This window comes from Sciurus carolinensis, chromosome X, assembly GCF_902686445.1.
Source record: "Sciurus carolinensis chromosome X, mSciCar1.2, whole genome shotgun sequence".
Classification (NCBI taxonomy): Eukaryota; Metazoa; Chordata; class Mammalia; order Rodentia; family Sciuridae; genus Sciurus; species Sciurus carolinensis.
The window spans coordinates 88684957-88709716 of NC_062232.1; the positions used below are offsets into that span (position 1 = coordinate 88684957).

Consider the following 24760-nt stretch of genomic DNA (forward strand, 5'->3'; position numbering starts at 1 on the left):
ACAAAGCTTTGGGGAGACCATATTACAGCTAGGATTACAATACAATAAAGTTTAGTGATGGACACCAGGGCACTGTGAAAAAGATACCGCAAAAGTACAGTCAATTTATAGCATTTTAAGAAAAAAGTATCTAAGATGCACACAGAATTCAGTATTTTCAACACTTACAATTACTCTATTAATGAAAGAAGTACAAAAGAAGGCAGGGTTACAAGATAATTATCATCTCACTTCTCAGCTCAAAGCCCTTAGATATTCCTCTTCAGAGGGAGAGGTCATGAGATATCCCACAGTATCAATTAGAACCCCAAACTACAGCTTGTTCTTTTTGTTGTTCTACTTCTGACAGATACAATATTAAGGACCACAATCTGGACTCTATAGAAGAATAAAACTATAGCAAGGCTCCAAAAATTATTCCTCACTTTATCTTCTTCACCTAGATAATTAGGACTTCGTTCTTTCAGACATACTTGGCAAAACTCCCACTCTTAATAGCTTCAAGAAGCTCCTTCAAAACCTCGGTGTTAATGAACCAGACGCTTACATTTACCATTTCAAGATATAATAAACATACCAATTAAAAAAAAAACTTAAGCTAAAGGCATGACAGTTAGGCTCTAAGCAAAGCTACTACTGACTTCAACAACCATAAATGGGTTCAAACATAGTAATTTTTGAGATACAGGAGATTCATAGAGATCCAATGTTTATATTGGCAAATTAAGTGGCCTCACAGGAAATTATAGTATTTTCTTTCAAATAAGTATAACTTACATGAGAGCTCCGAGGCCGCTGTGGATGTAAGAGCATTTGATACTGAGGTAAACAGCATGGTGCTTGAGCAAGCAGTAGTGGTGACAGTAGTAGATGGTAAAGCCAAACCTAAAAATCAAAGTAGCAGGCAGAAAAATGTCACTGAACATATTTCTCAAGCTCAAACACCATTATAACAAGGTTCATTTACATGGAGAAATAAAAACAAAGCAAGGAAAAGCATGTAACCTAAAAACTAATAAATAAAATTTTAAAATAAAAATTTAAAATAGTAAAAACCAGATTTAAAAAATAGTTCATCAGCACTGCTTAGTATAGCCAACCTTCTAACATCTTCAAAACAAAAAAAACAGATTCTAGGGAATGAGGTTGTGGCTCAGTGGTAGAGTGCTAGCCTAATGTGTGAGGAACTAGATTTAATCCTCAGCACCACATAAAAAAATAAATAAAATAAAGGTATTGTGTCCATATGCAACTAAAAAGTATTTTAAAAAAACCCAAATTCTACTTTACTGAAAAAGTTGACATAAGAGAGGGATCCACGGGCTGGGGAGATAGCTCAGTCGGTAGAGTGCTTGCCTTGCAAGCACAAGGCCCTGGGTTCAATCCCCAGCACCGCAAAAAAAAAAAAAAAGACAAGAGAAGGATTCACTCCCAGAATTGTAGCAAAAGTCCTGTGGAACTGTTCCCCAGTGAAATATCCTTAACAGGCAAAACGTATTTTTTAATTAGAAACTTTTGGAAATTGTCCTGAGGACAAAGAGCAAGTAAAAAGAAAACACTTTTTTAAGAAGATCTGCTAAAACTCAGTAATCTAACAATGATTCCATGGCATATGAGCCATAATCAAAGCCACTTCTTTCATTACCCCATCCCATTGCTTACCTTGATATAAGTTACACTCCTGGTACAGTGGCAAAGAATACTGGACTCTCTCTGCCCCAGCTCTCAAGCAGGGGATACAGTATCTCAATGGGAGAGACAAGTAGCTACTACTCTTATCACCTCCAACAAAGAACTGAAGGCATAAAATTCTTGGTAAGTACAGCCAAAAGTTCCGGTGGGGGCGGGGGAGGGGAGGTACTTCCTTTAACCAGCCTCCACTCATAGGGTAGTGGATCTACCCCAGCCACAAAAGGCTTAGAACCATTTGATCACAATCACCCTTCACACCGACTACTTCACCAAAGCTCATTTGTAGGGCTAAGTTGCACATGTGAAGAGGTAAGTAAGAACAGTAGCTATTACCCCTGCCTAGTATCCAAAGCCCTGGCTCAAAGATTTTGCCCAGTAGAATAGCTCCTAAGCTACATTCAAAAGAAAGAACTTTGAAAAACAATGTGAAGAACTTTAAACTGATAGTTTCTCTCTTTAAAAAATGAAGAATTGGTGGTAAGCAATTAAGAGACAAGTAGCTTCAACACAGCATGAATTAGCCAGGCACAGTGGTACATGCCAGTAATCCCAGCAGTTTAGGAGGTTGAGGCAAGAGGATCACAAGTTGAAAGCCAGCCTCAGCAACTTATCAAGATCCTGAGCAACTCAGCAAGACCCTGTCTCTATGTAAAATATAAAACCAGGCTGGGGATGTGGCTCAGTGGTTAAGCGACCCTGGGTTAAATTCCTGGTACAAAAAAAAAAAAAAAGGCTTAGTTTATCAGTGATAACCAGGGACAAAGGAAGCTTCAAAAGCTCTGGCCTGAGCTCAGAAGAATTAAGTACTGATAATTGTTTCAACATGGATAACTCTTGGAAATAATATACTAAACGGAAGAAACCAAACACAAAAGATCACATATCACATGATTCTATTTATATGAAATATCCAGAATGGGCGAATCCATAGAAAATTTATTAGTGGTTGTCAGGAGCTGAAGGAGGAAGTAATGGGGAGTGACAGCTAATGGGTACAGGGTTTCTTTTTGGGGTAATGAAAATGTTCTCAAATTACATAGTGGTGATGGCTGCACACTCTGTGACTATATTAAAAACCACCGAATTGTACACTTTCAAAGGGTGAATTTTAAGATGTGAATTATACCTCAATTACACTGTTATTAAAAAAACACATTATCTCAAGAGAAGCAGAAAAAGCATTTGACAAAACTCCAACACCCTTTCATAATAAAACCCCAACAAACTAGGAAGAGAAGGGAACTTCTTCAACATGATAAAAGGCATTAATGAAAACTCTGCAGCAGTATCATACTTAATGGTGAGAAAATACTTTCTCCTACTATCATCAGGAACAAAAAAAGGATGTCGGCTTTTACCACTTCAGTTCAATAATACACTGGAGATTCTAGCCAAGACAACTGGGCAAAAAACTAAATAAAAGGAATCCAGATTGAAAAGAAAGAATTAAAATTATATTCATAGATAACATGATTATGAATATAGAAAATTCTAAGAAATCCAAAGAAAATCCATTAGAAAAATAAACAAGTTCAACAAGGTTAACAGTATATAAGATCAGCATATAAAAAATTACACTACTGTATTATAGCAATGAATAATCCAAAATGAAATTAAGAATATAATTATATTTATGATTATCTAAAAAGAATATAATACTTTAAGAAAAATTTAACAAAAGAATTATAAGACTGATTCACAAAAACATAAAACATCATTGAAAAAAATTAAAGATGTTCTAGTAAATGGGAAAACCTCATGCTTTGGGATCAAAAGAAGTATTAATGTTGTTAATACAGTATGGTAGACAGATGTGGTCCCTAAAGATGGCACATTCTAATACCCAGGACTTCTGAATGTGTGACCTTACTTGACAAAAAGAACTTTTAAAATGGGATTAAAGTTAAAAATCTCGAGACTGTCTTGGAATATCCAGATGAGAAAAATTTAATGACAAGAAACCTTTCAGGCTATGGTCAAAGGGAAATGTGACTACAAAAGATGGTCAGAAAGATGAAAAGTTGCTGATAAAAATAACCAATGAGCACATGAAAATATGCTCAATGTCATTAATCATTAGAGAATTGCAAATCAAAGCCATATTGAGACATTACTTCATACACTAGGATGGTTATAGTCAAAGAGATATATATCAACTGTTGATTAGCATGTAGAGAAATTAGAAACCTCATATACTACTCTGGGAATATAAAATGGCATAATTTCCCTGGACAACTGTTGGACATTTCCTCAAAGGATTTCACTTCCATATATACCCAAGAGAAATGAAATATACACCCACATAAAAATGTGTACATAATATTCATAGCAGCACTGTTAATAGACTTAAAAGACAATATAAACAACCCAAATGTCTATTAATTGATGGTGTATGACTACAATATGGTATATCTATATAATGGAATCTTATTTGCCAACTAAAGAAAAAGAAGGGGCTGGGGTTGTAGCTCAGTGGTAGAGCACTTGCCTAGCACATGTGAAGCACTGGGTTCTATTCTCAGTACCACATAAAAATATATAAATAAAATAAAGGCATTTTGTCCATCTACTAAAATTATATTTTTTAAAAAAGGAAAAGGCAGCTGGGCTTGGTGGCACACACTTGTAATCCCAGTGACTTGGGAGGCTGAAGCAGGAGGATCACAAGTTCAAAGCAAGGCCCTAAGCAACTTAGCAAGACCCTGTCTCAAAATAAATAAAAAGAGCTAGAAATGTGGCTCAGTAGTTAAGTGCCACTGGCTTAAATCCCACTGGTTAAATCCTCAGTACAAAAAAAAAGTGGGGAGGAATAAGTACGGATTTGTACTATAGCATGGATAAGTCTTGAAAATGTAATGCTAAGTAAAAGGAACTAGTCACAAAAGACCAAATAATGTATGATTCCATTTAAATGAAATATCCAGAATTGGGAAATCTTTAGAGACAGAAAGCAGAGTAGTGGTTGCCAGGGACTATGAGGAGAGAGAGAGGAATGGGCAGTGACTATTAATGGGTATGGAGTTCCTTTTAAGGATTATGAAAATGTTCTAATATTGACTACAGTGATGGTTGCATAACTTACAATATACTAAAATTTAATGAATTATTTATTTTAAATGGGTGAACTCTGAGGAATGTGAATTGTTCCATACCCAAACTATGATTAAAAAATAATAAAAAAGCCAGGAATGGTAGTGCACACTTGTAATTCCAGGTACTTGGGAGGCTGAGGCAGGAGGATCACAAGTTCAAGGCCAACCTGGGCAACTTAACAAAAACGGGACTCAAAACAGAATAAAAAGAGCTGGTGATGCAGCTCAGACGGGATTGAAGCTCTTGGCCTTAATCTCTAGTACCACAAAATAAACAAACAGAAGTCAAGAATAAATTTTCAGAAAACAGATTACCTGCCTCTTGCTTTAAATTTTCAAAAAAAAAAATTACGAAAGTAGGAGTTGAAAAATTAAGTACATAAAGATGTAAATAAGATTAATGAATTACTTAAAATCAAAATCACTATCTTTTCATACTCACTATAGATCACTGTACATGGTACATGGTAGTAAGTGTTCAATAAATGTTTTTGCAGAATTGAATCATTTTCTAGAATCCAACAAGTCATTATTGATATTCTATTTCCCCTCTAAAAGGGAAAAGTACTTAATAAGTAACTGTACTTGCATCCATTATTGCCTGCATCCAGGTACAGAGCAATTCATGGCAACATATGATCTAAGACTCTGCTATCCAAAATATCTAGGTCTGCTGGGAGTGATGTGGGTAGGGAGCATATGATGGGAAGCAACTGGGAACTTAACTTAAGTAGGTGAAGTACCTCCACCTACTTAAAAATGTGCACAATGGAATATCTCTATGTTTCATTTAGGAGAAGTACCACATTACACTTTTAAAGAAATAACCAGTTTTATAAGAAAGACATTTATGTTTACAAGTCATTACTTATTGGTGAGGCTGAATTTTTCTTGTGGGCTTAATTGCGACCTTAATGTCTTCATTTGTAACTACCTATTCATGTCATCTGCCCATTTTCTTATTGGAAAACACTATGTGCTTATTATTGATTTTAATAAGAGTATTTATCAAGGCTATTTATTTTGTCCAATGGTGTAAAAATTCCCCTACCTCACTTTGTCTTTGGTCTTGAATTTTAGTTTATATGTAGCCAAATTTTTCATCACTTTTTTCCTTATGGTCTGTCTTCCTATCATGTTTTAAAGACTTTACCACTTAAACATATAAAAAGTGTTCCATGTCATTTTAAAGGAATACTGGGAATTATAAGTACACTGAGAACATTTTCACCTAACAGAAACATTCTGATAAGGACCCTGAAGAAACAGGCAGCCTCACAGGTTCCTAATGAGAGTATAAATTGGTACAACTTCTGTGGAAAACAAGTGGTCAAAGTTTAAAAATTACAAACTTACCTATTTTTAGAACCCATGAATACTGCCTCTGGAAAATTATCCATAAAGAATGTACTTTATAAAAAAAAAAAGAATGTACTTTATGCCACAGAAACATACACTTAAAATGATTAAAATGATTGATTTTGCTATGTACATTTTACCATAATAAAAAATTTAGGCTGGGGATATAGCTCAGTTGGTAGAGTGCTTGCCTTGCATGCACAAGGCCCTGGGTTCAATTCCCAGCACCACCAAAAAAAATTATACATGTATATGATGTATTTCTATACTTGAAAACTGACATGTAAAATAACACCCATTACATTACTATTTGTACTAGCAAAAGAGGAAACAACTCAAATGCCCATTACCAAGGAACTGGATATGCAAATTATTATTCATCCAGATCACCGAATGCCATGATACTATAGAAAATACTAAGGAAGTTTTCTATGTAATAAATGATGTGAAAAACCGCAAAACTTTCAAATAAGTGTAAAAAGTTTGAGAAATTAAGGTACGTAATATTGTGTAGCATATATAATTTATGTCAAAAAAGGTAGAGGCCTAAGGATACGAATTTTTATTTGCTAACAAATCCATGGAGAAGGCATGGAAGTAAATAAACTATTGCAGTTGTTTACTGAATGCAGAAAGAGGACAGGTATAGTACAGTACAGATGGGGGACAGTATATCTATTTATAACATTTATAGCTTTATTTTGGAATTATTTGTCTATATTATTTCAAAATTGTATACAAATAAATGTTCCTCTCCCTAATCAGAAATATTATTTACACATTTTCACATTCATCTATGTGTTTAAAATATTTATGCTTCAATTTTAACTTTAATTCAAGCAAGATTTCTTTTGATAAATCTTTTAGGTAAATATTCCTCAAAAATCCAGTCAGCCCACTGTTCCAATTCCTTTATTCACTATCCCAGCCTCTCCCTCCATGGATTTCAAACGTCACCTTCATAAACACAGGTTTGTTTCTGTACTTTAAAATATCTTACTGATTTTTCTTTTATCCCTGTTCCATACAGAGTTTCAATTATTGTAGCCCCAGAATTCATTTATTTTTATATTACATAACATTTTAAATCTACAGGCACAGAATAAATTCATACATTTTCATATATTTTCCTAAAGGACTCAATCATTACTTTCCTAAAAAACAAGAGATGGCTAGTCTCATGCATTTATTTCCCCATTTGAACTTTAAAATCTTGTCAAATCCTTCTCTCCTTTTATTCCCCCCAAAGATTCCCATTATGGTTTTACAAGAATTGCATTAAATGTACAGATTAAATTGGGGATAAAGGATATTTTTATATTACTGGGTCTGTATTCAGTAGGTCTCATCATTATTCACATCTTCTTTTATATTCCTTAGTAAAATTTTGTGGTAGTCTTCATTTAAGTCATGCAAATTTTAGAAGTTTATTCCTAGGCATTTCATACTCTTGGCTGAAATTGTTAATGGGACTTTTCTTCATTACATTTCCCAACTACTATTGCTTAAACATAGAGAAGCTATTGATTTTTGTATTATTTATTTTGTATCTGGCTGTATTACGGAAACCTTCACTATCTGTAATTAAATTTGTACTTGATTTATGCCCATATTTTAAATGTTGATCATTTGTCTCAGATACTGGCAGAATTTCAAGGCCTAACCTTAAATCACATATCCAGGAGTAACTAAGGAAGTGAATACCACTTATTATGATTTGTTCTTAGGTTGAATGAGTCTTACTTTAAAATAGAAAAGGATTTAAAATATGAAATCCTATTTTCCTCATTATAGGACTAGACTAGGGCTTCTCAATATGGCACTACTGATGTTTTGGGCCAGATAATTCTTTGCTGCAGAGGACTATCATGTACATTGTAGGATATCCAGCAGTATATCTCAGCTATTCACCAAATACATGTCAGTAACACCTCCTCAGTCTTGATGACAAAAGATGTCTCCCGACACGTCCAAATACTGCTGGGGAGAAAGAATGGGGGACACAAAATTGTCTCCAGTAGAGAACCACTCATCTAGAGGAAAAGTTTGATATCATGATTTCCTCTATTTAGTGCTATAAGGACAACAAAACCAGTCTCAATTCTTTTGTGTTTAATAAAAGTATAAAAAAACTATCATAATAAATTGTTAAACATAAGAGAGTCGAGATTTTTCTTAACAGAATGGGAGAAGGTGGCCTTACCCTAAAATTTGGGGAGGACATGCTACAATAATGAAAATAGTGATACTAGAACAATAAAAGACAGATAAATGGAACAAAATAGCTAGTCCAGAAGCAGAGTCAAGTATATACAATAACTTGGTGTATCAGGAACAGAGTCATCAATAGGGACAGGGTGTTGATTTAAGAAAATACAATAGTTCAGCTCACTAATAATTCAGCAAAAATAAGACTCTTAAAAATATACATCATGAAAAAGAATTTAGAATATTGAGGTGGAAAGGCCCACGTAAATAAGCCCAGGGAATGAGGCCCACATGAATAAAAGATTTGGCAATATAAAAATTAAAATCTTAACTCCATTTCCATGCAGATGTGGGAGATGTACCTTTCTCCCTTCCTCTTGCTAGATACGACTAAACCCCTTAACGTTATATACACAACAAATATAATAAGACCCTGAAAAGTGGAAAAGAGAAGGGAACTTAGTAGGGATTTCAATACCAAAGAAACAATCAGAGTTCTTTAGGTTTCCTTTTTGCATCATATTTCCCAGGCTTGGAGTTAAGCAGATTGGCAACCTAGAAATGCCAATGAGTACAGATCCAAAACGGCTCCAACAAAATCTTGCTCTCTCTAGACAAAGAACAAGGAAAGGCAGAGCCTAACAAGACAACAAACATTTAGGTAGGAACCCACTCTACTCCAAACACCAGTCCAGCACCCACCTATATAGTCAACCAGCAAGAGGGGAAGCCCAGACTTTTATCCTTCAGAGGGTAAAATAAGGCATCTCAATAGCCCAGTCAGGGTGGGATCAAAGAAGGACAAGTAGAGAAACTGGTTTTTTTCTTTTTCATTTCCTCCTGCAGTTAATAAACCTAGTCCTTATATTGTTAGGAGAAACCACATTGGGGGCAGGAATCTCCACCATGCCTAGCAGTATTTAGAAGACTGTCCCCTCAGGTGCCCACCATGCCCAAGTAGGAAAAATGAAGTTCTACTTCCACCTTGCAGGAACAAGGCAGCAAGCAACCTTCTCCTACCACAGCAATGTCAAATAAATTCAGCTAAAGATTATCAGACCCAGACTTTCAGAACATAATATGAATATGTCCAGTTTTCAATCAAAAATCACCCATCCTGCCAGGCATGGTTGTGTTTGCCTGTAATCCCAATGGCTCGGGAGACTGAGGCAGGAGGATCACAGGTTCAAAGTCAGCCTCAGCAAAAGCAACGTGCTAAGCAACTCAATGAAACCCTGTCTCTAAATAAAATACAAAATATGGGGCTGGGGACATGGCTCAGTAGTTGAGTGCCCCCGGGGTTCAACTCCCAGTAACCAAAAACATAAACAAAAACAAAACAGCTTCAGCAAAATAAAGAAAAAGAAGCCCCCACGCAACAAAGAAATAGAAAATATTTAGAGGACGAAAGGAAGATAATTAGAACTGAAAATTATAACTGAAATACAAAGTTAGTAGAAGGACTGAGCAGCAGAAAAAAGGGTGCAGAGACAAGAATCAGGGAACTAGATAATAAAATAACAGAAATTATCCAATTTGAACAACAGAGAAAAACGGACTGAAAAAATAAAGTAGAAGTTCCTATGGGACTATGACAAAAGGTATAACAGGATCTAGAAGGAAAGACTTAAAATATACTTGAAAGAAATAATAATGGAAAACTTATTAGACAAGAAACCTAAACCAATATATTCAAGAAGCAGAGCAAGTCCAAAAAGTAAAAACCCAGTAAATCAACACAAAGACACATAGCAATCAAACTTCTGAAAACTAAGTATAAATAAAAACTTTTGAAAGCAGTAAGAAAAAAATAGCATCTAAACTATTGGGGGAAAATTGTTTGAATGAAAGATTTCTCATGAGAAACTATGGAAACAAGGAAGGAGTCCAATGCTTTTCAAGTACTAAAATAACTGTCAACCTATAATAATGAAAATATTCTCCAGGAATAAAGGAGAAAGTAAGGTATTGAAAGACGAAGGAAACTCAGAGAATTTGTTGCCAGCAAGCCGCCCTACAAGAATGTCTAAAGAAAGTTATGTAAACAGAAAGAAAATCAATACAGAATCTTGGAAACTCAGGAAGGAAAAAACAACAAAATAAAGAACAAATATAGGGGTGAATATAATTGGATTTCTTTTCTTGTGTTGATTTCTTTTTATTGCTGCATACTATTCCATACTGTGAATGTACTGCAGTTTGCTTAAATTAAACATGTGCCCGCTACCTTAGTCCATTTTGTGCTGCCATAACAGAATATCTGGGACTGGTTAATTTGGGGTTTTATTTTTGGTAGTAGTGAGTATGAAACCCAGGGTCTTATGCATGCTATGCAAGTCCTCTACCACTCACCTATACCTTCAATCCTTTATTTATTTTTAATATTTTTAAAAAAGTTGCCCAGACTGGCCTCAAATTTGCAATCCTCTTGCCCTAGCCTCCCAAGTAGCTGGGATTATAGGTGAGTACTACTGCACCTGGTCCAGACTAGGTAATTTATATGAATTCATTTCCTATAGTTCTGGAGACTGGGAAGGCATACATCTGACCAGGGCCTTCGGGCTGTATCATTCCATGGCAAAAGGTATCATGTGGGTAGGGAGGGAGAGAGAGGGGGAGAGAGAGAGGGGGAGAAAGAGGGAGAGAGAAAAGGGGGAGAGAGAGGGAGAGAGGAGGAGGGAGGGAGGGGAGGGAGGGAGAGAGAGAGAGGGAGGGGAGGGGGGGAGAGAGGGAAAGAAAGAAAGATGGAGGGAGGGAGGGGGGGAGAGAGAGGGAAAGAAAGAAAGAAAGAAAGAAAGAAAGAAAGAAAGAAAGAAAGAAAGAAAGAGGAAATTTATGCTTTCTATTGAGAAGTAAGCCTCCCTCTATCTTCTCAAAGTCCAAGGTGAGACTGGGAAAGGAGGCAGTCTCAGAGAAGAGGGGCTGCAGAGGCTGGTGCTAGATCTGGACTGCCTGAATGGCGGAGGGAAGGAGCTGAGTTGGGAGTGACCTTTCTGAGCACCCTCCTTCCCTCCCTCCTCCATCCTGGGAGTTTTGTTTTCCTAAGCCTCTGCACTCCAAATGAGGAGCAAATGGGGAGCTGCGAGAGACTCTGCCGAGAGAGCCCACACCACATGGCCCAGGCCTGACTCAAATGGCGGGACAAGAGGCAGAGGGTGCAGGAGAGCTGAGCTAGCAACAAACTGTTCTCCAGAGGGGACTCCCTGTCCCAGGAACCCGAGAGGCTGGTTTCAAATTGGTAAAATGACACCAATAGACCATGGTAAATTGTGTATATATAATACCTAACACAACCACTCAAAAAGTCTCGAAAGTACTACAAATTAATCAAAATGGAATTTAAAAAAATGTTCAAGTAACCAGGAAAAGGAAAATATAGAAATTAGAAATGAAAAATAGCAAAAGAAATTTTAAAAACAGCACAGACTTCAGCCCTAAAATAGCAATAATTATAATATATGTATTTGGCCTATATATACCAATTAAAAGACAGATTAGCAGAGGGGATTTAAAAACATTACTCAAATATATGTTGTCTACATGAAACTCATTCTAAAAATAAAATGGCAGACTGGGAATAAAAAGATGAAAAAGTACATACCATGCAACATTAATCAAAAGACAGTAAAAGAAGGTACATTATTATCAGATAAAATAAACTTCAGAGCAAAGAAAATTACCATAGACAGAGTGAGATTGTACATAATGATAAAAGAGCCAATTCTCTAAGAAGTCTTAGCAATCATGTTTATTCACCAAACAGCAGAACTTCAAAATATGTGAAACAAAAAGTGATAAAAATGAAAGGGATCCTAAATTCACTTTTACACAGACACTTCAACACCTATGTTACCAACTAGTAAAAAAAAGAGTGAGGACACAGAAGAACTCAAAAATATCATTAACTGATAAAGAAAATGATGAAAATGTGGTATATATTCTATATTATAAAATAATATAGAATATTATTTTTCAGTCATAAAGAAAAATGAAATTATGTCATTTTCAGGAAAATGGATAGAATTAGAGACCACCATGCTAAGTGAAATGAGTCAAACTCAGAAGGTCAAGGGTAATGTTTTCTTTCATACATGGAAGCTACAGAAGAAAAAAGGAAAAGAAAGGTGGACGTAGACCTCCTAAAGATCAAAGGGAGATCGATAGAGGAGAGGGACCATGGGGTAGGAGGCAGAGGAAGAAGGGGAGGAAGTACTGGGAACTGATATTGGCCAAATTATATTGTTGTATTGTGTGCATGTATATATAAAAACAAATCTCATCATTGTGTACAACTGTAATGCACCAATAAAAAATGTGGACAAAACAAAATCACCATTAACCGTCAGGATCTAATTGACATTTATAAAACACTTTACCCAACAAATACAAATACACATTCTCTTCAAGTGTTCATGAAACAAATGTCAAGAGAGATCATATTTGGGGTCATAAAACAAATCTCAATAAATTTAAATGAATTAAGATGATCTAGGATGTTTTCTCCAAATACAACTACATTAAACTACAAATCAATAACAAAAGGGTGACAGAAAGATATCTGAACATTTGGAAACCAAATACACTTCTAAATAACTGATAGGTCAAAGTGGAAGACTCAAGGGAAATTAAAAATACACTGAACTGAATGAAAATTAAAATACATTATATCAAAATTTGTGGGACTCAGTTAAAGCAATGCTGATGGTGAATTATGGTATACATGTAGATATTTGAAAAGTCTAATGAATAATATAACTTCCCAAATGAAGAATCTATAAAAGGAATAGCAAAAATAAGGCTCAAGGCAGTGGAAGAAAGAAAATAAAGAGTAGAAATCAAGGAAATTAAAAACAAAAATAGGAAAAATTAGTGATTTTTAGAGTTGATTCTTTAAAAGATCAATAAATTTAAAATTAGAAAAAATCCTACTTGAATAGCACTTCTGCCTTTTATACGATCATATTATCCACTGACATTACCCAACTCTCTAAGTAGAAAGGATCCATAAAATACAGTGTTATTTCAGATACTTTTTTCTTACTGAAAAAAAGACATGAATGGACAACATATACAGATGAGAAATTAGCACTGGAAAAGATGTTCACCATCATTAGCCATCAGGGAAATTGCAAACTAAAATCACAATATGGTATCATTATCTACAGGAGGCTGAAGTTAAAAAATAGTGATAACACCAAATGATAGTTAGGATGCAGAGAAACTGGAGCATATATACATTGCTGGTGGATATGTAAAATAGTCTTGCCAATCTTGGAAACAATTTTGCAGTTGCTTATAAAACTGAATATTCAACTAAAACATGACCTAGCAATTGAACTTCTGCGCATTCATCTCGGAAAAATGAAAACTTACATTCACCAAAATCTGAAAAGCAAAAGACAGAAACAAAAACCCCAAAACCTGAACACAAATACTCACAGCAGCTTTATTTGTAATAGTCAAAAAGTAGAAACAATAGAAATATTCATCCATGGGTGCAATAGTTTGAATGTGTGCCCTAAATTTCAAGTGTTATTGAACCTTAAAGATGTAATTATGTCATAAAGGTGCTGTCCTCATGAATTTATTAACATCATGTTTGTGGGAGTGTGTTCATTATGAAAGGATGAATTTGCTCCCCTTCTCTCTCTCTCTCTCCTCTCTCTCTCTCTCTCTCTCTCCACACACACACACACACACACACACACACACACACACACACACGATACCTTCTGCAATAGAATGATACAGTGTGAAGGCCCTGGTCAGATGCATGCCTTCCCAGTCTCCAGAACTATAGGAAATGAACTCATTATAAATTAAATAGTCTGGGTCGGGTGCAGCAGCACCCACCTATAATCCAAGCTACTTGGGAAGCTGGGGAAGGAGGGTTGCAAATTTGAGGCCAGTCTGGGCAACTTAGAATAAACATGTCTGAAAATCTTTAAAAAAATAAAAAGAAAAAGAATTGAGGGTGTAGCTCAGTAGTAGAGCACTTGCATCACATGCATAAGGTCCTGGGTACAATCCCAAGTACTGCAAACAAGACAAGACAAAACAAAACAAAACAAAACAAAAACTACCCAGTCCCAGATATTCTGTTATGGTAGCATAAAATGGACTAAGGCAATGGACAAATGGTTAAACAAACTGCAGTACATTCATACGATGGAATAGTATGCAGCAATAAAAAGAAACAAAGAATTGATATACACAATAATCTGGGGAATCTCCATAAAATTACACTGATTGAAAATAATCATTCCCAAAAGATTATATACTATATGGTTCATGTACGTAACTTTATGTGTGTGTGTGTGTTGCCAGGGATAAAAATATATAACACTTTTCAAATGACAATTATAGTAATAGAGAACAAATTAATGGTTGTCAGTTTAAAAAGTGGGTGAGACAGGAGAAAAGTGGATACTGCTATAAAAGGCAAAATGAAGGAGGGATCCTTATAATGACAGAGATTCTATATCTTGACTCTATCAATAGGGAATTTCTCTCTCTCACACACACACAATATGATTAATCAATAAAAAAATTGAATTCTGCCTTACTACTACTAATCAAAAAAATCAAATGGACATGATGAGCTGGGCAAGGTGGCACTCGCCTGTAGTCCCAGAGACTTGAGAGGCTAAGACAAGAGAATCACAAGTTCGAGGTCATTCTAAATACCTTAGTGAGACTCTTGTCTCAAAATAAAAAATAAAAAGGGCTAGGGACATAGCTCAGTGGCAGGATACACCTGGATTCAATCCCTAGTACCAAAACAGAAAAAAAAAAGATTATGAAAGTGCTGTTTTCACTGTTAAACCACCTAAACTTCAAGAACTCACACAAAAAAGGATAATATCCAATACATGCCTGCTGCAGGGAAATGTACATTTTCATAAAACAATAAGAGCTAACGTGTATTGAGTGACTACTGCACGCCAGACAAGGTTCAAAGCATTTACCTATACTAACTTAAGCACTTAAGTTAAATAATTTGCTAATATACATAGAAGTAGTAAATGGCAAAGCCAAGACTCAAATATTTGTTTCGCAGTTGTTTTGTAATTACAGATATGCATTATTTATAACATCAAAAATTAACTTGTGCACAATTAAAATGATAACCCCTTAGGGTAGAGACTGAATATTTTAGCATCATAATTTCAATGCTCTACTCCTGTCCTATATTCTACAATGTCATACCAATCAATCAAATTGGTATTATAAGTACTATTAAAATTACACATAAGTTACTTATGTATTGCCCATAATTTTTAAAGTATTTTTCCTTTTCAGTTATTCTCAAAAGTTCTGAAATCATGACTATGAATACCTAATTAAATAAAATGTATATAAGGTAATTCAGTTTAATTCCAACATTCTAAAATATCTGAGGTATCTAAAATAAAACCATGTGTGGTTTATATATCAGAACTGTTTATTAACTGTAGTTTGGCTTAGCAAGATACTATCTTCCCATTAATATTCAGTATAGTTTAAGTATATTTTACTGAATCCTAATTATTTAGAAACTGGCAACCTATATATAGCATATAAGATGGTGCTATCAGCAAAATATTTTATCAATAATATATACTCCCCAACAATGACTTATTACTGCATTATTATCATATTCTCTAAAACTTGATACTGGAGATATTCTTTCCTCTTCTATTGTACTTCATGATAAATTTCATTTCAGAAGTATTATCTTTCAAAAGGAAAAAAACCCAACAGATTGTAAATAAGAAATACTTGTTAAAGAACAGCATTAAACAGTTGAACAGAACATTTCTGCATAACTCTCTTACTACATGTCAATTGATTCTTACTCTATGTCAATTGATCTAGGGTGCTGGTTCTCAGAAGGCCTAACTTTTTCAAAAAAAAAAAAAAAAACACCACTTGGTTCTAAATCTAAAACTACAAAACATATTAGTAGTTTATATTCAGTTTCTACCACAGTCATCAAAAATAACAATAATCTCCAAGAGAAGTAACTACATTTGGATTTCTATCAAATAATCTTGAGATCAATCTTGCATACTGTTCTTCATTAGAGAGTAAAGTTTAAACCTTACACAAGAACTGTCTGGCAGGAATAATGGGTAATCCTGAACATTATATTGGTTGAACTGTATTCCCCATGGAGATAACATTGAAACTGGTGATCCCAGTCTGAGGTGCGCTTCCACCAATAAATGAGTAGCCATGGTGGTTTCAAAGCCAAAAGCAAAAGACATAGATGTGGATGTTGTCACTTGATGTGATAAACTGTTGTTTGTTACGGCATAGTAGAAAGAGTATTGGTACCAAAAGCCCTTGCAAACATTTAAGATTGTACAGAAAGAGTGTTGTTCAAGTTTAATTTTGGTGCATTTATTCTAAATAGAGAAAGGGGAAAAACTCAACATAATAGTTATTTTGACACATGAAGTAGCAGCTAAATAACACAGTTCTTGTCAAATTAAGTTTTAAAGATGAGCAGTTTACAAGATTTTATTTTATTGGTTATTTCATCTCAATATATAAATAAAAATAATCGGACATTAAAATAGAATACATTTACAGAGCTCCTGATTTGCTCATCCATAGATAAAGGTTACCTAACTTGATTTAGTTTAAAGGGAAAAAAAGTTTTAAAATATTTTAATGGCACCAGGGCAGTGGGGCATACAGTGGGGCTGTAATCTCAGCAGCTCAGGAGGCTGGGGCAGGAGGATAGCAAGTTCAAAACCAGTCTTAGCAAGACCCTCTCAAAATAAAAAAACACAAAAATAAAAAAATGAGAGAACACTCTTCTAAGGAATTAGAGATAAGAGAGCAATTTGAATGGCACATTAAAATGTTTAATATGTTCAAAGGACTCAAGATAAAAACAGCATCCATAAAACAAATAGGCAAATATGAAAAAGCGTCAAGGAGAATCAAAGAAATGGATATTAGTATTACAAATAAAAAGGCTCAGCACATTTTTAATCCCAGGAACTCGAGACTAAGGGAGGAGAATCACAAGTTCAAGGCCAGCCTTGGCAACTTAATCAGACCCTAAGCAACTTACTAAGACCTTATCTCAAAAAATAAGAAGGCTAGGGGCTGGGGAGATAGCTCAATTGGTAGAGGGCTTGCCTTGCAAGCACAAGGCCGTGGTTTCTGATCCCCAGCACCGAAAAAAAAAAAAAAAAAGCCCTGGGACTGTAACTCAGGAGTACACCACCCCTGAGGTCAATCCCCAGTATTGGGGGGAAAAACAGAAAGAAAAAGGCTGAAAAGAGAGACTTAAATAATAGGCTATCCACAATTGAAAAGATAAAAAATCAGAGTAATGAGAAACAGAAGATACTGCCAGACCACAGTACAGATAAAGTATGAGAAAGAAAGAAAGAAAGAAAGAAAGAAAGAAAGAAAGAAAGAAAGAAAGAAAGAAAGAAAGAAAGAAAGGGTCCAAAATATATAAAGAAGGAACACAGAAGGAAAAATGGAATGGCAGAGAAGGGTTAATAAGTGAGTTTGCTGGAACTGAGGAAAATGACTTCTCAGATCAAAAAGGTCACCAAGTGCAAGCAAGCAACCCTTCACCATTACCATACAAGTACACATAACCCCTTACATACAATATATTAAAATACTTGAGTATTAAGGGTAGAGAAAAAAAATCTGAAAGTTACCAGAGAGAAAAAAAATTACAGTAACAGCCAGACTGACAGCAGCTTCTTCATTATCCACAATAAATCTTAGAAAACAATAGAAAAAATATCTTAAAGTGCTATGGGAAAATCATTGTGAATTTATAATCCTATCCCAGTCAAGATTAATGGAATAGGATGTGCCCAAAATTAGTTTTTACACAATGGCTATGAAAGGTAATTTAAAGTAATCAGTTTCAAAAATATTTCAACAAAGCTGATTCTTATTATTTTGTGTACCACTAAGAAACAAAGGGAAAAAAATACCAACCTGTCATAATAATTCCTTATCACTTAATTTTTTATGCTTTTCAAAAGAGGTTTTTTTTCCATTGTCAGCATAGATTTTAATCAAACATGCTACATTTTAAAAAAGCATAAGCCAAGTATCTTAGTTATCTCTAGACTTCACATTCCTAATCCATCTTTCAAATCCAATTTCTTGGATGTCTTCTATGACACCAAGAACACGGTTGAAGCAGCTTTTCTTTAAAAAAATGAAAGTCATTTTTGCTAGACTCCTTACTGATTTTGCAAATGTATAGGTTAGCCTCTTTTGCTTTCCCATTTCATCATACTGATAACTAAATCTAATTTACCATCTCCTCCATTCTCTCCCCACAATTACTGGCTTCTTGGAGTCAGGGAATTTCCACCCCAGCTGTTCATCACACACGTTTTGATTGCAGACATTTTCATATCACTTGTGCATGCAAGAAACAACCACCATGTCATAGCTGCCACCTGGTCAAAAAACACTATCAACCAGTAGACTCATTTCCATCTCACTGATGTTAAAATATGAAAGTTATGTATACCAATTAAAATTAATGGGATATAATAACTTGAATAGTATTAATATAATGGGTGTAAGGAAAAACCTTTCCAAGAATAACTCTGAAGGACAATACTAAATGTATTAGTGGCAACATAACCTATTTCTAAGTCATACACATATCTTAAAGTTTTTAAAATATGAGCTCCAAATGACAACTTCAAGTGTAGTAACTCAGTCCTGGAAGGCACAGACAGGGAAGCATTCTGAACAGAAAAAAAGCACTTGTATTTAATTTTGTATTCCCAAATGTACCACTCTCTTGGGGTTGCACATGTTATGTTTTTATAAATTATAATATTAGTATTATATGTCTCATACAACATATTATATGCTTATATAGCCTGTTTATTATACAATTATATGATAATATTATAAATGCTGATAGAAAAACTCACTGTTGTCAAACATGGTGTTGATGCCATAATAGAAATGGACACACACTTTCAGATTTAGGTAGTGTCATCAATGTTATTTATATTGATAGTTGTCAAAAGATGGAAACTTTTCCTGTGTACAAAGGACTTTGTATCCTTTTCAAAATAATTTAAGAATTTTTCTTTAATTTTTGACTGAAAAATTTATGTCATGAAGCTCTCCCAAAAGTTATTTTGGGATTAAAAATGTACATTCATAACTAAAAAATTGAAATTAAAGATTCTCTTCTTTCATCTCATTTAAATTTTAAATCTTTCACATCCTTGTTTATTTTTTAAATGTATTTTGCTTAACCAGTTTCTGACAAAGCAGTTTTAAAAAGCCTCACATTGTTATTATGAATGATCAATTTCTAATTATAATTCTATTGCTTTTGCTTTATATATTTCAAGGCTATGTTGTTGGGGGCATATTTTGAAGTTCATGGTTGATAGTCTCTTGGTAGATTTTCTTCCTTTCATCAAAATACAGTGCCTATTTATTACTAAATTCCCTTGAAAAATATTAGGCTGACGTTGATGTTGCCTCACCATTTTTATTTTGGTTGGCATTTGCCTAGTGTATCCTCTTTTAACCCCTCATTGTCAACTTTTCTGTGTCATTTTAAGTGTGGTTTTTGTATATAGCATACAGAGCTGAAATTATTCAAATTCAATATGACAAGTCTCTTAGAGAGTGAGTTTAACTTATTTGGTTTTATTGTGAGTAATATAATAGGGCTTTTTTCTTCCATCTTTGTGTTTTGTGTTTGCCATACTCTATGCATCTTTTATCTTTTTTGCATATCTGGATTGATGGAATTTTCTTTATTCCCTTTATTTTCATCAGGTTTAGAAGTTACATATTCTAATTATATTAATTTGTGTGAGTTCTCTTGAATTCTTTTGACTTCCAGGCCTAAATTCATGTTCTTCTAACAAAGTCTGAATTCAATTATTATTCTCTATGTTTTTCAACAAACAGGATTTTAGTCCACTTTGGCATTCCTATGCATATCACTATCTTACTTAAAAATTATAAAACAGGTCTATACTCAGAATCTGTGGCTATCAGCAGGAATAGCTGCCTTTGCCTTTTTGAGTTCCTCTAGTCAACCTCTATCCCTCTACTTATCCAAACAGCCCTAACTATAGAAGGTTAAAATTAATAAGACTATAGCTTTGCATGCTAAGCCTACTATACAGTTCTTTCTAGGGTGCCTCAATGCACACACACATGCTGAAAGAAAAAAATACTAGACAGCAAATGGCTTCTGCAGAAAACCCACTGGGGTCAGATAAATCATCAGAGCTCACTGGAAGGGCTACTGGAAATGGGCAGATGGCCCCTGCCTGCCAGGCCAATCTAAATGGGGTTTACTGAATTAACTAAATGACTGGAGAGATAGAAAACAATTAAATGAGCACTGATGCCTACCAAACTATTCTAGTCTTTTAAATACAAAGGTGCCTCAGTTTCCTCAATTCCAAAATTCCGGCAGTCTCAGTAAGTGAGCAAAGAAAATACTAAAATAAATAAATACATAAGTAAATACTTAAAAATAAGATCAATAAGGGCTCTTCACATATATTACCTTAAAAAATTAATTTAAGTGTTATGTGAAAGCCTTCCAAATATAATGCTGGGGTTATCCTCACTGTCCATGAAGAATCAGCAAATCAAAGTTAATTATGGAGCACTCTCGGCTGGCCCAGAGAGTGAACATAAATTGGATTTCAAATTACAGTTCCAAAAAATGTACTATGCACCTATCTCATTTACTAGCATGCAAACTGCCTGCATTTTGGACTATCTACTGTATTTTATTGATTGGGAAGAGAGTTCTGGGTAGTAAGAAATTGTGATCTAGGATCAATAAATGATGGTTGATCATTTCACGACACATCACTTTACCACTCAAGTTCTTGTAACATAAAGAGGAAAAGATAAAGGGAACCACTTAACGAATCTACAATTCTTTATCTTTAATGATCTAACAACAAATAAAAAAGGAATTTGATCTCTATAGCTGAGGTCACTGAGGCTGAGACATAAAGTAACTTTCCTAAGTCAAGTAACTAGCAAATGAAGGAACTGAACATGATGATTTTATTAGTTTTATTTTAGTATTAGCTTAAACAACACATCGTTAGGGAAATAAATCCACTGCATCTCAAAAAGGAAGGAAGGAAGGAAGGAAGGAAGGAAGGAAGGAAGGAAGGAAGGAAGGGGGGGAGAGAGAGAGAGAGAGAGAGAGAGAGAGGAAATCAAGCCTGGGAACCTATTACAAACCATTTCAACATAATGTATAGAGACTTCCATCTCACAAAGCAGAAATGATTTTTTGTGAGTATTCATACTACTATTTCCTTACAATTCTTTGATAAATGACTATAAAGAGGTAACTAGCATAGAAGCTCAATCAAACAATTTAAAATCTGTTCCTACCTTCTTGGAAGCAAACAGACTATTCTTCCTTAGAGGCAACATTTTCCCTATAACTGCTTAGTTACTTGACAACCATCAAATTTCATGAATGCCTTCCACCTTCTCAAGAACATCATGACAAAGAGATCTGGTCCAAAAATTCATATAATGTGATTAGTCATTTTATAAAACCATTAATGTAAAGTCATCTCTGACAATACGTATGATTTTTAACATAATATCAATGAGAGGCTGAGAAGCAAAAGTACAAATTCACTGAAGAAATCCCCTTTTTCCACCAAGATATAAGTCTCCCCAAAAAGTACTGAAGAAGAAAGTAGAAAAATCTGAGCCTCAAAACACACTATGGACTTTGTCACTAATAATTATGGATGCTAATTCTGGAAGTAAAAACGAGTTACTAATGTCTCATTCTAAATGAGTCCCCAGAGAAAAATGCCTAGGGAGAGATGAAATGTGCACAGGGACTTTGAAGGAAACAGGAAAGTAATCAAACTTATAATGGCCATCATTTTATTTGACGCCAAAACAAAACACAGGGTTTCTGAAAATCATGTACTGATTTTGAGTTCATAATAAACATCTAATATAATAACACAGTATAACTTACTCTTCATCTTTCACACTATCCTTTTTTCATCTTCATACTATTACTTTTCAAAGCCATAAGGTTAGAATCTAATTTTAAGATCTAAGAAAAGCTTTTTCTTAAATATCAAAATGAAATTTAAAGCCCAAATATTAGAAGTGTGGAACTGGGGCTGTAACTCTGTGATAGAGCACATGCCTGGTACTACAAAAATAAAAGCACAATATTGCAGAAGACTGTAAATTGCTATGAAATAGTTTTCATTTACAGTAAATGATGTTAGTAGTTACAAAATTGGAAAAGAAAAGACCAAGGGTGGGATGAAAGTAGAGAACTGCAGAATAACTCAAAAGAGTCAGTCTTAAAAGAACTGAACTCAAAGAGGGTGAGCATGAAGGGCAGAACTCAGAGTGGGACACCTATGTGAAAAGGGGGTAGAGGGGCCCAAGAGAGGGCAAAATATAGGGGAAGGAAGAAAAGAAGTAAGCACTGGTTGAGAAAAGGGAAGAGAGTAAAACACTTGAGAGATGGCATTCAAGTGCAAAAGATAACTTTAAAAGCACACCCATAGGGCTGGGTAGATAGCTCAGTCGGTAGAGTGCTTGCCGTGCAAGCACAAGGCCCTGGGTTCGATTCCCAGTACCACAAAAAAAAAAAAAAGTGTACCCATATGTAGAAGAATGTACCCAAAAGTTTGGAGGAGTTGAGCAAAACAAATCCCCCCAAAAAACAAACAAATGAGAAAAACTGAAAAAGTTTGAAGCATGGTATTCATAAAAACCTTTCAAAAGAGAAGGGGGAGGAAGGGAGGGGAAATTACAGACTGAAATCAAATTATGCTGTGGATGTATGAGTACATCACAATGAACCCCACTTTTATATATAAGTATAATGCAGCAATTTTAAAAATATAAATGGAAGGAAGACAAGAAAAGCCGAGGAAAAGGATCAGGGGAAGGGAGGAGGGGAGGGAAACAGAAAGTTCTGGAGAATGAAACGGAGCAAATTATGTTATGTGTATATATGAATATGTCACAATGAATCTCATTATGTATAATTATACTGTACTAACAAAATATTAATAAAATAGTCAAATTACAAAAAAATAAAACTTTTACATGAATGGAAGTGAACAAAGTTTTCATTTAAAGATCTCAAAAACTATAACTTTTATGGAAAAATATTTAATATACTTTAAAACTTTTTAAAAATAAATCTTCACTTTGTTCATGGCCTCACTACACAAGAAATGACCATTAGGGGGCTGGGGAGGTAGCTCAGTTGGTAGAGTGCTTGCCTTGTAAGCACAAGGTCCTCAGTTCAATCCCCAGTAACGTAAAAAAAAAAAAAAGAAAAAAAGAAATGACCATCAAGAATATGCTTTTGGAAGAACAGACCAACACCAAAAGTAGTAGAAGACAGGAAATAGTTAAAATCAGAGCTGAAATCAATGAAATTGAAACAAAAGAAACAATACAAAAAATTGACAAAATAAATAGTTGGTTCTTCGAAAAAATAAACAAAATTGATAAACCTTTAGCCACACTAACAAAGAGAAGACGAGAGAAAACCCAAATCACTAAAATTCGGAATGAACAAGGAAATATCACAACAGACACGACTGAAATACAAAACATAACTAGAAGCTATTTTGAAAATCTATACTCCAACAAAATAGAAAATTTCGAAGACATCAACAGGTTTCTAGAGACATATGAATTGCCTAAACTGAACGAGGAGGACATACACAATTTAAATAGACCAATTTCAAGTAATGAAATAGAAGAAGTCATCAAAAGCCTACCAACAAAGAAAAGTCCAGGACCAGATGGATTCTCAGCCGAGTTCTACAAAACCTTTAAAGAAGAGCTCATTCCAATACTTCTCAAAGTATTCCATGAAATAGAAGAGGAGGGGACCCTCCCAAACTCATTCTATGAAGCCAATGTTACCCTAATACCTAAACCAGACAGAGACACATCGAGGAAAGAAAATTTCAGACCAATATCCTTAATGAACATTGACGCAAAAATTCTCAACAAAATTTTAGCAAATCGCATACAAAAACATATTAAAAAGATAGTGCACCATGATCAAGTGGGTTTCATCCCAGGGATGCAAGGTTGGTTCAACATCAGGAAATCAATAAATGTAATTCACCATATCAATAGACTTAAAGTCAAGAATCACATGATTATTTCAATAGATGCAGAAAAAGCATTTGATAAAATACAGCACCCCCTTCATGCTCAAAACACTAGAAAAAATAGGGATAGTGGGAACATTCCTTAATATTGTAAAGGCCATCTATGCTAAGCCCATGGCTAATATCATTGTAAATGGTGAAAAACTGAAAGCATTCCCTCTAAAAACTGGAACAAGGCAGGGATACCCTCTTTCACCACTTCTATTCAATATCGTCCTTGAA

General features: G+C 34.6%; 1 protein-coding gene across 2 annotated transcripts in view; it reads right to left on the minus strand.

The window, feature by feature from the left end:
- Nup62cl (nucleoporin 62 C-terminal like) overlaps positions 1–24760 on the minus strand; it is a 77839-nt gene that overhangs the window by 45625 nt on the left and 7454 nt on the right. The window contains exons 1-2 of one of the 2 annotated variants that reach the window (XM_047536090.1): positions 1663–1777; positions 778–885 (exon numbers count right to left, since the gene is read on the minus strand). In XM_047536090.1, the coding sequence (XP_047392046.1) occupies positions 778–835 (58 nt within the window). In that variant the 5' untranslated portion in view covers positions 836–885; positions 1663–1777. Of the gene's footprint in view, positions 1–777; positions 886–1662; positions 1778–24760 lie in introns of those variants that run through there. The other variant, XM_047536089.1, reaches the window with a different exon arrangement.